Below are 16,379 nucleotides of genomic sequence, written 5' to 3'. Positions count from 1 at the left end.
CAAATTTCAAATTACTATTAGACTTAGTTTATAGAAAAAAAGGAAGATCTTTCCAAAGATAAATAATATGGCCTGGTTTCTTAAAGTTTAAATTGAGAAAATGGAGAGAGAAGTGAGAAATTCTATTAAAACTGTGTTCACCCTCCCACTATCTTTCTCTTCTCTCTTTCCACACCATTAAAATTGTATAGGTCTTTCTCTCTCACTCACACACAAACACAAATCTTTTTCAATATTGTAGAGTCATGGTCTACATCAGTCAATGAATTGAAATTACACCAATCAATTGGAGACAATCAACCAACCAAAAAGGAAGAAGATGGCAATTTGGTAAATTTTGCTCTTTTCAACTTCATAATCAGGAAAAATTGATCAAATTGGGAAGTAAAAACAATTATTTACCAACATTATTAAATTGATGTGTTTATATTAATTTATTACTCTCTTTAAAAAAAATTAAAAATGGTAAGTAATAATTATTTATTTACAAAACATTTGTAGTTGTATATGTAGTTTAAATTGGATAATTAAACATCACATCCTGTCTAGCCAATTCGAGCAACATAGGATCATCAAAGAATTTGTTAATGGAAACGTCTTCACTCAGACCTTTCCTTCGTCTTGTCTTAATCATAAACTCCCTAGCAAGATGGGTCGGAGGTTGGGGCTCCAAAGGGCGGATAACGATGCTTTTGTCCAAAGGATCACCAGGAACAATCTTGGAAAATTATGTAAGTAAATACTACATAGTATGTTTTGCACGTTAGATTTATGTTTACCTGCCAATGGTGGAATACAGAAAGGCAAAATGCCTGTCCTTGCGTGTGTGTCCTCAAATCTGTTTCAAAACCAAATGAATCAATGGCCGGTATAAAGGCTTTTATGATGTACAATGGTGAACCTGGCACTGGGGCATCTTGCGTTACATGACCTCTGAATAAAAAAATTAATAAGTAAAGTAAAAAAAAAAATAAGTAACAATATTTAAGTATTTTACTACCTTCGTTTTGCAAGTACTGTGTATACAGCAGAAACACAGTCTGCTGGAGCTTGCACTTCAACGAAGAGATATGGTTCCATTAATCTTGGAGTAGCCATCAAGAAAGCAGAATAAGCTACTCTTCTTGCAGTGGGAATAATCTGACCTACAAATTACAGCTGTCATACATTTTATCCCCGTATTACAATACATTTGAATAATTTGTGCTTTGTTGTACTTCTTTTTATTATATTATGGATTATTTGTACCTGAATTGAAAACAAAATGGTACAAAAATACATAACAATGCGGGTGACTTCACAGTGTAGTCAAACCCCTCCTCTCACTAAGTCGTCAATTTTTTCCCATATTTTATTTATAAAGGTCATATAATGCCCCTGTAGGGCTTGAACGGTTCAGAGCATCCTAGATTTTATTATGAGTATCATATTGAAGTCTCTAACCTTAAGCTGCTAGTTAGCACTACAAATGCATTATATATTTTCTACACAGCCTTTTTCAGTATGTTTGACCTTTCTTATGAATAACAGTATGTTCTAGAATTAAAAATAAGTATTGTCGGCTTATTTTTACATAAAACTAATATTTTTTATGCTTTAGTGGTAGAGAGACAATAAACCTGTTGGTTCTCTTCTACATGAAAGATTTAAAAAAAATTATTTTGTACTATAAATGAGAATTTTTTTTTTGTAAATTACTTTTGTAAAAATGAAAAACAAGGATAAAAAATGAAAAACAAGGATAAAAAATGAAAAACAAGGATAATAACCTAGAAATAAAAATAAGTTTTGTCGGTTTATTTTTACATAAAACCAATATTTTTTTATGCTTTCGTGGCTAGAGAGAAAAAAAACCTGTTGGTTCTCTTCTACATGAAAGATTTTTTAAAAATTATTTTGTACTATAAATGTGAATTTTGTTTCTTTTTTAAATTACTTTTGTAAAAATTAAAAACAAGGATAACCTAGAATTTAAAAAAAGTTTTGTCAGTTTATTTTTACATAAAACCAATATTTTTTATGCTTTAGTGGCTAGAGAAAAAAAAACCTGTTGGTTCTCTTCTACATGAAAGATTTTTTAAAAATTATTTTGTACTATAAATGAGAATTTTGTTTCTTTTGTAAATTACTTTTGTAAAAATTAAAAACGGATAATAACCTAGAATTAAAAATAAGTTTTGTCGGTTTATTTTTACATAAAACCAATACTTTTTATGCTTTAGTGGCTAGAGAGAAAAAAAACCTGTTGGTTCTCTTCTACATGAAAGATTTTTTAAAACTTATTTTGTACTATAAATTGGAATTTTGTTTCTTTTGTAAATTACTTTTGTAAAAATTAAAAACAAGGATAATAACCTAAAATTAAAAATAAGTTTTGTCGGTTTATTTTTACATAAAACTAATATTTTTTTTTATGCTTTAGTGGCTAGAGAGAAAAAAAACCTGTTGGTTCTCTTCTAAATGAAAGATTTTTTAAAACCTATTTTGTACTATAAATGAGAATTTTGTTTCTTTTGTAAATTACTTTTGTAAAAATTAAAAACAAGGATAAAAACAACTGTATATATCAGAGAAAAAGATAAATTGTTCTTATCTACAAAATGTTTTTTTCCCTTTTTTTTTTTGTTCAGCATGGAAATATTTTTCGTCATTCACCCATTAGTGAAGAAAAAGTGGTCAAAACAGGTTTTTTGGTTTAGAATTCGATTCAATAGTATTCTAAATAATTCTTTCTGTTTGGACAAAGTACGTTGAGTTACGGGTTTGCATACTCAGACTTTTGCTGCATAACTCCAGTGTGGAGTCATGGTCTAAACCCTACAAAAATGCACTTTTGAATCATGAAACATTATTTGATATTGATTAGAACTTAAATGCAATCAGCCTATCAAGTTTCGCAAAAAAAAATTCCCCTACCTGAATGATTGTCTTGGATTAGGTCCTGCTTTGAATGGGTTAATATACTGAACAAATGGCAAAAAGCATTTAAAAAATAAAATTACATGATTATGGTACAAGATACAGAAAAACTAACACAAAGAAATAGCATCTTTGATATATTTTATCTGCCTTCAAAAGTGGCTTAATAAAAATGTGTGGTTAATAGTGACCGTTAGTCGATAATTATTCAGAATTGTGAGATGCAGTCTGGTGAGATGTAGGTTTCAGAAAAACATTTTCTTTATCGTGCCACAACTTTATTGACATCATCTTCAGGGGATTTACAAACATTATTTGTACAAACAAATACATGTAGGATGTGGAAAAAAGTGAATTTATACAATGCAAAATATATTTTTTATATTCAATCAAAGTGAATAGAAATTCTTTGAGTGAATATAATTTTTTTTTTGCATTGTATAAATTCACTTTTTTTTCACATCCTACATGTAGGTTTCAGAAAAACATTTTCTTTATCGTGTCAACGTTTCAAACTTTATTGAGATCATCTTCAGGGCCTGGGATTTACAAACATTACATGTACAAACAAATACATGTAGGATGTGGAAAAAAGTGAATTTATACATGTATTTGTTTGTTCATGTAATGTTTGTAAATCCCAAGCCCTGAAGATGATCTCAATAAAGAAAATGTTTTTCTGAAACCTACATCACACCAGACCGCATCACACAATTTCTGAATAATTACTTAATAAAAATAATTTAATACAATTAATAATTAACTTACCACCACCACGGTGAAGTGGCTCAGGAGCAATAACAGCATCGAGAATTTTAAATTTAACATTTCTAATTGGTTCTTCGCATAACGGACCTTCCCTTGTACCCCACTGGAAGCCCTGTAATTACATCCTCATTATAACACCGATGTAAATATGCCATTACAAATCTCATTACCTGAATTATGGAATCTTTAACCGATCCTAATAAAGTCTTGTCGACTTCAGACGGAAGAGTGTCATCTACTAAAATATTCGGTCCTGTGCTGTCAGGCCCGAATGCCCAAATAGATCTCGCAGCGAGTAAATCCCAATCATATTTGGTTTGAAAGAATTCTCCAAGACGCTTTCTAAAATCCAAATATGTACACATTTTGAAAAACACCTAATAAGAAAAATTATGATATATATTTTTTTTATTGAAGACTTGTGATGTAATGAACCTGTAATATGGTCAACTTTGATCAATCAAATCAGTGATGATGATAGACCAAGATAAAACTGTAAATATGAAAAATATCTATTTATACTCCTTTTTTTTTTAGCTATTTGACTTTACAACGACTCCTTTAATTATGAATAATCTGGATCACAGTGTGGTCTTAAGGTTATCATCTTGGCAAAACGATCTTGTCTATAAATTGACACAATTAAGTTTTTAATAGACGGTTTCAAATTTCTTTGGAGACTTGGATTGTTTTGCCCGGTTTATGACCTTAAAATAGGTCAAAAGCTTGGTAGTAAAAATTTAATTTGTTTTTCATCAAGCCTAAACCTGATACAAATTATTCATGAGTAAAAAAGTGGCCGATAGATCTAACACTGAAATTTCCTTTAATACCTAATTAATAATAAATAAATTACTTAACAAATTCATTTGCAACAAAAATTTGTACAACAAAGAACTATAATAAAAACAGAAGAGAAATGTACCAATATTTTTGGGTACACCTTTTTACAAATTAATTCCTGACTTAGTCTGTAGTATTAATTTGTAAAAGATATTTAGAATTAAAAAATAAGGGATGGTACAAAAAATAGACAAAAAGTTTTATATATGTCGACAGAAAAAAAATTTGATTGTTGATTTTCACTTTTATTTTTTTGTTAAATGCGTTTCATCCACAGATATGATTTTCTATTAAATTATGCGACTCATCTGCCGAAGTTGAAAACAGAAACTGAGGAGAAAGCCTTTCAATTTAGGGATTTAAAAAAAATGTGTTTGTAAATGAAAATAATACTAACAAAAATGAAAATATTGAGCTAATTAATCCTGTGCAATTCAGGGCTCAACAAAATTTATGATATCCCCAACTCTAATGTATTATTACTGGTTTTCCATGAATGACCCCCCCTCACACTGGTGGTATGATGTCTTCAAACAAACCAATTACTGAAGTGTATTAATTTTGCTAATAATATCAATATAAGAATTTGTTAATAACGAGAGCAAGAATAAATTTATAAAATGAGGTATAATATTGAAACAAGTTGTAATTAAAATATATAAACATATAAATATTTTTCAGCCAGATTTTGCTCCAACTAATCAATAAATCAATTTTTTTATTTAATGAAGATATTATTAATAATCATAAACATAAAAACAATAATATATAAGATTTGTATACATTTATTTGTACTATGTTTGTATTTATTGTATGTATTTATTTATACTATAACTTTTGAAATAAGGTATACTATTCCAAACTATGAAAAATAAATGCATTATACTGTATGAGTTTTTATAAAAGACAGGGCCTTTTATTTTTTACAATGCCTATTTTATTGTAAAACAAAGTATGGTTTCAAAGTTAATTTTTCATGTACACTTTGCTGGTCTTATCAAAATTTTACTAAGTTGGTTAAATCGACCTGGTTTTTTTTCTTTTTTTTTTTTCTTAAACCAGATACCAGAAAGTCCAAAATTCATTGATTCACTGTGAAGATATTAAAGTTTAAAATTAGGATTAAAACAATCAATACAAATTAAATTTTCATATTTTATGCAATTAAATTTGCAATATTTACAATTACAACGCTCGTGACACTGACTTTTTTATCTGAACCAATACCTTTCATAAAGATTAATTAATTGAAAGCAGTTAATTGGTCAATCGGACCACAAAATGTAATGGATTTAATATTTACAATTTTCTCTTTTTTTTAATTATTTTTAAACTAGGTACATGAGAAATTAGTTAACATAAAACTTATTGAATTCAAATAGTGCCAGCAGATTTTACATGAAAAATTGCCTTTAGAATCATACTTACTTTGTACAATAAAATAGGCAGTGTGAAAAATAAAAGGCCATCTTTTATAAAAACTAACACGGTATCATAATTTGTCATATATTTCAAAGGTTTTAGTACAAATAAATATATAAATATCTTAGTAAGGATAGATAAACACCAAACCTGTTCCAATTAATGTTAACAACTTGATTTTCAATGTCTTCAGCCAAGCCTTTTTCCAAAGGTTCAGAAATCATGGTAATTTTATTCCTCTTGTTTGGTGTTTCAGCAAAACATTTGAGCGATGACGTCTCAACTACAGTTTCACAGAAACTAACTACGGGATCAGCTACTTTTATATCTGAGAATAAAAATCGACAATACTATACAGGCCGTTATTAGCCAACTTTTTTGGTATTTAAACGTATAATTTTAATTACCAATTTCAGAGTACATGTTCCTTAGATCATGCATAACACAGTCTAGATAAAGCTCCCCGGTACCGAGTACGACGTGTTCACCAGATTCTTCAACTTTTGTTGCCAAAAGTGGATAAGATTTGTTGACTTTCCTGAGACCATCTAACATTTTCGGGAGTTCCGATGGGTTTACAGGTTCAACTGTAAAAAATGTGTAAAGTGCCATCACATAAAATAAATATATATAAATGTAATGTAAATATTTGATTAACCTGCAATTTTTATAACAGACTGGGTATTGAATTTCAACGGTTTAAATATATACACATCCTCATTGAGAACAAGGTCTGTAATTGTTGATGTTTTGACTATACACTGATCGATACCTTCAATTAGAACCCAATTTCCTGCTGGTACTCTATTTACTTCCACCTTATATCTTTAGGAAAAAAAAGTTAAGCATAACATTTACTAACACATTTAGATAAAACCTATTAGAAAAATGTAATAATTACTTCATATAATGGAAAAACAATAAATATATTGCATTTAAGTAGATACTACTTACCTGGCTTCGTATATCCATAATCTCCCAACAGTTAGAATCCTCGAATCTTCTTCGTCATTTAGAGTATAATTTTCCCCAAGGACTCTAACTTCTTGACCAGCGTACAACGTTCCTGACATAACTCTTCCACACACTTGAAAAAAGGTACAGTCATCAGTGGGGTACATTTTTGTACTGTGTACCATCAGACGACCCTGTACAAAAAAAAATAAAAATAAAAAATAAATAAACACCACTAAATTAATCTATTACTTACTTCAGCATTGCAATTAAACATATCTTTAACGATTTTACTGTCTGTCGGCCCTGTATAAATGTGCTCGACTTTGTTCTTGGCGTTTGCACAAGGAGAGGGAATGTGTTCGACACACATATCAACAAAACCTTAATTAAAAAAAATAAAAATAAAATTCTTACATTATGTTTTACTGATAACTACATACCACCCAAGTCACTAAAAAATTTGGAAAACACAAGTGTAAGCAATGGTTTTATGTTGATTTTCATTTCCTCTTTGGTCAGACGGATTCCTAACTCATCCAACACTTTAGGGAGTGTGCTATCAACATCACCAACAACCTAATTGTCACACAATAAAAATATTATAAAAGAATCTTGATAATTTGCCCTTTAAAATTCAATAGGAGAATAATTACAAATTATTTAGATTTTAGATTTAATTAAAAATATATTAAAAGGGAAAATATGAAATAACAGAATTTTCTTATTCTTTATTCCTGTTAATGTTATTCTTCTCTTCTTTCATTGTGATTTATTTGTATTATCTTATTTGTTTGCTGTATTGTTGAAATGAGTCTAGATTACAAATGGAAAAAAGTCATATCAAAGATCCATGAGATTGTTTTTTCTCATATAAATCAGCCCAAGCAAATTTAGAATATTTAAAGCTTTTAGACTTGAAAAAGTCACATTTTTTCCAGTATGTTTTTTCATAACAGGAAAAAAATTATACTGATTACTGAGATTCTACTGTAATTAGAACAATATGAAGTACCTGGGCAAATATTTTATAGAGGAGTTCTAAAATAAATTCAACGAAACTCCTTTATTTGATAATTTGCCCTTAAAAAATTCAGTAGGAGAATAATTACAAATTATTTAGATTTTAGATTTAATATGCTAAAAATATATTAAAAAGGAAAATATGAAATAACAGAATTTTCTTATTCTTTATTTCTGTTTATGTTATTCTTCTCTTATTTCATTGCGATTTATTTGTATTATCTTATTTGTTTGCTGTATTGTTGAAATGAGTCTAGATTACAAATGGAAAAAAGTCATATCAAAGATCCATGAGATTGTTTTTTCTCATATAAATCAGCCCAAGCCAATTTAGAATATTTAAAGCTTTTAGGCATGAAAAAGTCTACATTTTTTCCAGTATGTTTTTTCATAACAGGAAAAAAATTATACTGATTACTAAGATTCAGCTGTAATTAGAACAATATGAAAAAGTGTAATATACCTGGGCAAATATTTTATAGAGGGGTTCTAAAATAAATTCAACGAAACTCCTTTGTGCTGTTCCATGAGGAGGCTTTTTGGAAAATTTTCTCCTGTGGGAAAAAAAGCTTAATATTTCACCGCAGACAGAACTAGAGAAATTAAATAACTCACGTTTTAGTATTGAAATAAATGTCACCCCACAGTCTACGAGAAAACTCTTTTACATTCACACCATCATACGTTTGAGAGTACAAGTAGGCAAACGACCTCAGAGTAAAACAAATGTTATATTGCGACGATGCAAAGCATACATTTCCGGCAATAGGTGAAACGATGTTTGCTTTACCTTCCTCAGAATACATCCTAAAAATATTATATCAATGAATACATATGTACTTTTTGAAATAGTAAATATAATAGACTCACGTAATAAGTCCATTGACTTCATCGATAATATGCCTGATTTTATAATAGGCATCTTGCGGTGGAAGTTTCAGCTCTAGAATTAATCTATCGATTTTGTTGACACAAAGAGTGACTGCCATCTTTTCCTGTAGTAAATACAATCCAATTTATTCGTAAACATTAATTTTGTATTCATGAATGTACCTGGATAGCATGTTTTATAAGTCGATCTGTGTTTAACATGACACCTTCAGCAGCATCCACAAATATCACTGCACCATCGCACATTCTCATAGCCGCAGTGACCTCATCGGAGAAATTTACATGTCCTATGTGACAATGATAGTTATAAATGTTAAAATTCTTTTATTCACCGCCTGAACATTACCTGGTGTATCGAAAATATTCATAAGATACGATTTTCCTTTAATATCAGAAAGAAGTAGAGTAAGAGGTGTTGCTTTGATGCTAACACCCCTTTCCTGCTCAGTAAAAAGAGTGTCGGTGTATCTCAAATTGCCTTCAACGGCCATTTGTTTAAATCCAGGATGGGTTTGTTTGACAAAACAATCCATTAATGTCGTCTTTCCACTGTGCAATTGCCCCACAAGGCAGACATTACGAATCAAAGGTGTAGTGTCCATCATATCAGCTAAAAATCTACAAAAAATCATAACCATCTTTAAAATTAAAACCTTAAAATGTACAGCTTTAACGCACCACTCAATTTATTTAGTTGTCTTTGTACATTAGTTACAGGTAATTAGGAGATTATCACAGTCAAAATAAACAGTAAATAATGCTTTTATACTTCTGTTATTTACTTTTGTAATAATTAATCCCATTTGCACAAAAATTAGCATTATGCCCTTCCATTCTGCTATGCCTAAAGTTCGCTTTCAGATAATCTTTTTCTTTGTTGATTTCATTTGATGTTATTCCTATTCTTAAACCTTTTTAAATAGCACCAGGTATTTGAGTGAGTTTAACAGTGTCAGGGTCATATTATTGGAGCCAGCGCGAAGTCACCAGGAGAATACAGTAGGAAGGGTTCTTCGGCACTTCAGAGAAACAGGACATCACACTAGATGGCCAGGACAGGGTTGACCTTGGTCTACAGACAAGAGCGATGATAGATTTGTCCGTCATCAAGCTCTACGAAACTGCAGTATTATGGGAAATGAGATAAGAAATCTGATAAGACAAATCCGAAATGTTTCTATTTTCTCCAGGGCTCTATGACAATAACCTCAGGACTCAGCACCCGGCTTGTGGATCTCTTCTTACCACAGTTCAAAAAATGGCCAGGCTTCAATTTGCATGAGAACATGTGAACTGGACATTGAAAGATTGAGGACAAGTTCTCTTTACAGATGAAATTTGGAAATCGTGAGATGCGGTTGGTGTGATGTAGGTTGCAGAAAAACATTTTCTTTATTGTGCCAACGTTTCAAACTTTATTGAGATCATCTTCAGGGCCTGGGATTTACAACATTGTTTAAATTTAACTAATACATGTAGGGTGTGGAAAAATGAATTTATACAATGCTAGAAAATTTTGGAATAAAAAATGCATTTATACAATGCTAGAAAATTTTGGAATAAAAAAATGAATTTATGCAATGCTAGAAAATTTTAGATTCTAAATATTTGTACTCACTCAAAGAGTTTATACGGAAAACAAACACTTTGATCGAGTACAAATACTATGATTGAATCTAAAATTTTCTAGCATTGTATAAATTAATTTTTTTCTTCCAAAATTTTCTAGAATTGTAGAAATTCATTTTTCCACACCTTACATGTATTTGTTAAATTTAAACAATGTTTGTAAATCCCAGGCCCTGAAGATGATCTCAATAAAGGTCGAAACGTTGGCAGGATAAAGAAAATGTTTTTCTAAAACCTACGTCAGACCCGCATCTCACGATCTGATCATGATCAAACTTTATTGAGATCATCTTCAGGGCCTGGGATTTACAAACATTGTTTAAATTTAACAAATACATGTAGAGTGTGGAAAAAAGTGAATTTATACAATGCAAAAAAAAGAGAAAAAAAATTATATTCAATCAAAGTATGTCTACTCACTCAAAGTGTTAGAAAACTACATAGAAAACAAACACTTTGTGTGAGTAGAAATTCTTTGATTGAAAAACTTTTTTTTTTGCATTGTATAAATTCACTTTTTTCCACATTCTACATACATTTGTTAAATTTAAACAATATTTGTAAATCCCAGGCCCTGAAAATGATCCCAATAAAGATCGAAATGTTGGCATGATAAAGAAAATGTTTTTCTGAAGCCTACATCACACCAGACCGCATCTCACGATTTCCGAATAATCATCGACTAACAGTCACTAATCACCACACATTTTTACAGATGAAAGTTGGCCTTGAATATTCAGTAGGTGTAATTTCTTATGGAGACGCTCTGGAGAAAGGCATGCTGTATGCTCAGGTGACATTCTGTGATCGGTCATTCTATGTTCAAGGGTGATATTTCCTCGGACACCTCCATCAAATTGGCTGTTGTGCGAGGAAGCTCTCTAACTTCACAGAGGTACACAAGTGCACATGTAGTGCCATCAGTGAGGGATTCTTGCTAATGCAGGATAATGCCAGGCCCCCGTATGCATTGTGGATGACTAATGAAGTTGGAATGAGTGCTTGGTGTGGCCAGCTCAAAGTCCAGAGTTGAAACCTACCAAACACACCAATTTAAGTGACTTGTGCGAAGGCAAAACCCAGGTCCCAACACCTTGGAATAGTTGGAAACATGTGATTTGTGCCAGAGATTTAATACTTGGTATTAAAGAGGTCAAAAAGTTTTTTTTAAAAGGATTATATAGTAAACATTTTCTTTTTAAATGTCTCATTTTTACAACCAAACCTATTTTTCGTATGCAAAATATGAATAAATCTAAAAATTAAAATTTAAGGCTGGTGCATTAATTTTATCCATCAGTATTCTTAGAGGTATTTCAACTAAGAGGATATATACACTCAAAGGGTTCTGGTGTTTTTGTATGTTGGGTTTGAATGCAGAACCGCTGGATTCCAACACAGGAATCCTACAGTGATGATCACTATTACATGCCTAAACCGTTGTGGTCACAGATGCCTTCAAAATTAATAATTTTATGGGTTGTTTGCACGGAGTTCCTTACACAATTTCAAGACACTTCTAAACATGTGAGATGCTAAGGCAACATAATTACATGGTGATTAGTGACCATAGTCGATGATTATTCGGAGATCGTGAGATGCTGTCTGGTGTGACGTAGGTTTTAAAAAATGTTTTGTTTATCGTGCCAATGTTTTGACCTTTATTGAGATTAACCTCAGGGCTCAAAGTGTGTTTTCTGTGTAGATGTGTCACAGTTGTGTGTTGTGTTGACGACACACAACTGTGACACATCTACACAGCCACCGACGCCTCCCTAAACTACAGGTTTACCTTCACAGACAACAAGAAGAACTCACAATCTAAACTACTTCATAAACCTCTTACTCCATGCTGTAGATGGTGTCAGGCAAGTCTTGTTCCTTGACTTGAAACTTCTTTTTTTTCACCGGAGCCACCAAAGGGACTGTGAGAGCCTGGTCGTCCTCCTCGTGTACTATCGTCTCAACGTCCGGTCCGAACACTTCCGCAGCTGATGGATAATAACGTTTGTCTTCGTGCAGAACGATCTGCATCGTGTTGTTTTCCATTTCTTCGGTGCCGTCTTCCATTTCCGCTCCTTCATCCTGGCATTGCATGATTAATTATTTAATTAATTAGATAAATTATCAATTTTATCACATTTTTATAGTTGGAACTTACGTCGTAGTCCCTTCCTTCGGGCTCACGCTCCTGGAAATCGTCATCGTCGTCGTCGTCCGATTCCAACTCCGGCCCGATGTAGTTGCCAAACTCGTCGTAAAGATCGGCATCCATCCCTGACAAATAAAAATAATTAAAAATGAACCAAAATAATGATAAACAATAAATCTTACTTGAGTAAAAAAAACAGTAAGGTTGATCAGCGTTGATGAAACGTAACCCAAACAAATACCGGCAACATGGGTCCTAACTTCTGAAAACGCCGCTGTAAAGCTAAGTTCCTTTCGACTAGGTATAAGCATCGATAGTAGGCATGTTCGATGTTTTTGACCATCGATGGTGGGTTGTCAATGTTTTATAAGATTTGCTTTTTCGGTTTTTCCTACGTTCCTCGTGAAAAGGGAATGGCGAATATCCTTCTGATAAGCAAGTGACCCATCCGAACCTGTCAGGAGTTGTTCAGTTTGTTGCGGCCTCTTTCAGACGAGGCGGCTAGTTGAACGGACGGGTGCAGCAAAATGTTTGGGAATCGCCCCAACTCTGTCACACACAGTCAACTCGTCCTCCCGGGCGAGTGGATAGCTGGCACAACTCAACACAAAAGACACTGTTCGGCATTCGTCCTTCACACTAGTCGCCTAGTTGAGTCAACTGTGTTGGCCATGTTAAGCCGCATCATTTGGATGAGGACCAATGAAGCGTATAGCGTGCGAGGACGCTGAGACTACGCCTACCTAGTCCTTTGAGATGCTGGCTTGAGAGCTGGCCGCGAACGGCGGGTGCTGTAGCAGAGGCACACGCGGGTTAGGGTACCAGATCCAGTCTAAATATATATATTTTGAATATATATACTGACGGGGCAGCGTATTTTCGTTCCAGGCTCAAGCCCACTTCTTGGGTAAGGTCTCGCAGTGGCTGAGTGGTGAGGCCCCTGGCAGGTACCTAGAGAAGAGGCTGTGTTTCGTGGCCGTGGACCGTAGTACTTGCGCATGACCTCCGAATTACCTCCCGAACTCGTGGGAATCGGATGGACCGGATTGCCGAGAGCGTGTAGCCAGCGAGGAGCTATGACTACGCTGCCGGCGTCCCTCGAATGCGTTGGTCGGGGTGTTTGTCGTTGGCGGCCGTCAGAGCTGCCTTTACCGTAGGCATGGGCTCCTCTAGGGATTGGTTAGATTCCGTTAAAATAGAAATCTTGGCCAGAGCGTATCCAAAGGTTTCGACGCTAGCGGAGCCCCTACACCCAGGGAGATAAGAGTTGTCTTCTCTATCTAGGGAGTGCGTGGGAGACTTGGCCGATGCGTTTCGACCACCTTTTGGGTATCCCTTTACTCGGCACTGGTTAGGTGCAAAATGTTAAGCCACCCCCTCGGAATGGGCAAGCGGAAGAAGTCAGCTTGTCTGATTAGACTGTGGATCTGCGGGCTTCTACACCGAACCTCACAGTCTCACAATCATTCGTGCACGGAGGTGAGTCGCTCCTAACTTGAGAATCTAAAACGCGTGATAATGCCTAATCGGTCAGGTGCGCACGCTGAAGAACCTCAGTGTTACACGACATTGCGACCCCAGTGGGAAAGTATGACCATATTAAGCGGTGCAATAGCAAGTTTCAATGTGGAGCAGTTCATTGAAGATATTCGTATTAGTCCCGTGACATGGGACATGAGGTGAGACGAGTTGTTTATGATGTTTCGTATAAAATAAATAATAATATATACCCAAGGTTTTCAAATTATTCTATAATTTTTAAAGTAGCAAATTTTTAGCACCGCTGGATTGAATCCGCAAAGGAAAGAAATCTCCCTCTCATTCCTTACTACCGTAAGGTTTTTTTTTGTTAGTTTATGTTTTGTGCTATAAAATTACATTGCGCCTTTAAGTTGGCGATAATTTTTTAGTTTGAAGAGTTCAACTTGATCACGTGTACCAATCGGCTCCAAAATTGGTTAAAATATGTAGAAATACTATTTTAAACTAACGAAATATCGAAAAAGTATGTATTTTTACGGGTTTTTAGAATTTCACCTACCGGTTGAAGGGCGAGTTCCATGTAGGGCACTGGAAATATTCGACTAGTTCAATTTGATCTCGTATACCTATCGGGTCCAAAATTGGTCAAAATATGTAGAAAAACTAAATGAAACTAAAGAAATATCAAAGTCAAAGTAAAAAAGAATTTATTTTTACCGGTTTTTCGAGTTTCACCAATCGGTTGAGAGGCGAGTTGGTGGGTATGGAGATATTAGGCTCGTTCAACTTGATATCGCATACCAACGGATCCAAAATTGGTAAAAATATGTACAAATACTATCTGAAACTAAAGTATCAAAGTCACAAAAAACTTGATACAAGTATGTATTTTACCGGTTTTTCGAGTTTTACCTACCGGATGAAGGGCGGGTTGTATGTAGGGCACGGGAAATATTCGACTAATTCAGCTTGATGTCGTGTACCAATCGTGCCCAAAATTGGTTAAAATATGTAGACAAACTTTCTGAAAGAGACGAAATATTAAAAGTCAAAGAAAACTTCGAAAAAGTACGTATTTTTACCGGTTTTTNAAATCCTGAAATTAACAAAAAATATGGTAATATTCAAGGTAAGTATCAAAAAAGGGTAATTCTTCTAACTAGTGACTTGCGGTTCTTCAAATTTCAACATTATCCTATTTGTGAAGCATTTCTTTTGTTATGAACTAGTTGTTTACTCTAATATTAATAAAAATATTTTAAAAATTAGAAAAAATATGGTAACAATTATAGTAAGCATAAAAAAGGGCCATTCTCCTAAATAATGACTTGTGGTATTTTCTACTTAAAACTTTATTTCATTCGTTGACCATTTTGTTACAAACTATATGTTTACTCTTAGTTTAATACAAATATTCGAAAATTTACAAGAAATATGGAAATAATTATTGTTAGCATCAAAGAAGTGTAATTCTTCTAACTAGTCACTTAGTATTTTCAAATTTCAACATTATTTGTTTCATCATGCATTTCTTTTGTTACAAATAGTTGTTTACTCTAAGTTTAATAAAAACATCCTAAAAATTACTAAAAATATGGTAATAATAATTGAAAGCATCTAAACCGTAAAATTCTTTTAACTTGTGATTTGTGGTATCTTCAAATTTCAACTTTATTCCATTCGCCGAGCATTTTTTCTGTTACAGTCTACTTGTTTACTCTATGTTCAATAAAACTATTCCAAAAATTACAAAAAATATGTCTATAAAAATGGTAAGCTTCAAAAAATATTATTTATCCTAATTGGTGTATCTTCAAATTTGAACTATATTCCATTCGTCGAACAGTTGTTTTGTTACAAACTATTTAAGCTCTAAGCTTAATAAAAATATGCTTAAATTTACAAAAAAATATGGTAATAATAATGGAATGCATTAAAAAATGTTTCCCATGTAGTGATTTTGTTGTAATCAAATGTCTAAATTCTATTCATCAATCATTTCTTTAGTTGCAAACCAGTTATTTACTCTATGTTTAATAAAAATATACTAAAAGTTACAAAAAAATATGATAATCACAATGGTAAGCTTCAAAAAATTGTAATTCTCCTTTTGGGTGACTTGCTATCTTCAAATTTTTACATTATTCTATTCATCGAGCGTTTCTATCTTTATAAATTGTTTCATTTCTTTATACTGTTTAAAATAAAGAACATATTAAAACCAACCTTTTATGTTAATTGTGAATGCTATATTAAGCTAATATTAGAATCAATTGCATAACTGGTCCTGACAATT

General features: G+C 32.6%; 1 protein-coding gene and 1 long non-coding RNA gene across 2 annotated transcripts; both read right to left on the bottom strand.

Annotated features, from left to right (window-relative positions):
• Positions 1–456: 456 nt before the first annotated feature.
• Positions 457–13,005, bottom strand: LOC106669238 (116 kDa U5 small nuclear ribonucleoprotein component). The gene is made up of 19 exons (XM_014398562.2): positions 12,784–13,005; positions 12,611–12,726; positions 12,296–12,534; positions 9,167–9,438; positions 8,983–9,107; positions 8,800–8,924; positions 8,545–8,736; positions 8,393–8,483; positions 7,350–7,485; positions 7,163–7,290; positions 6,907–7,100; positions 6,611–6,777; positions 6,360–6,539; positions 6,103–6,280; positions 3,858–4,029; positions 3,688–3,799; positions 1,001–1,145; positions 780–933; positions 457–718 (listed from the first exon to the last, which is right to left on the bottom strand). The coding sequence occupies exons 2-19, from the start codon at positions 12,722–12,724 to the stop codon at positions 515–517; spliced, it is 2,928 nt and encodes a 975-aa protein (XP_014254048.1). The 5' UTR covers positions 12,725–12,726; positions 12,784–13,005; the 3' UTR covers positions 457–514.
• A 1,605-nt stretch (positions 13,006–14,610) lies between these two features.
• LOC112126813 lies at positions 14,611–15,123 on the bottom strand. The gene is made up of 3 exons (XR_002910242.1): positions 15,000–15,123; positions 14,801–14,930; positions 14,611–14,709 (listed from the first exon to the last, which is right to left on the bottom strand). It is a non-coding gene; the product is annotated as an uncharacterized LOC112126813 (long non-coding RNA).
• Positions 15,124–16,379: the final 1,256 nt, after the last annotated feature.

The sequence above is a fragment of the Cimex lectularius genome, unplaced genomic scaffold (assembly GCF_000648675.2).
Source record: "Cimex lectularius strain Harlan isolate CLEC.00 unplaced genomic scaffold, Clec_2.1 scaffold26, whole genome shotgun sequence".
NCBI classification, from domain to species: domain Eukaryota; kingdom Metazoa; phylum Arthropoda; class Insecta; order Hemiptera; family Cimicidae; genus Cimex; species Cimex lectularius.
Note: the sequence above shows the minus strand (reverse complement) of the source record. Positions and strands in the feature narration are given on the sequence as shown.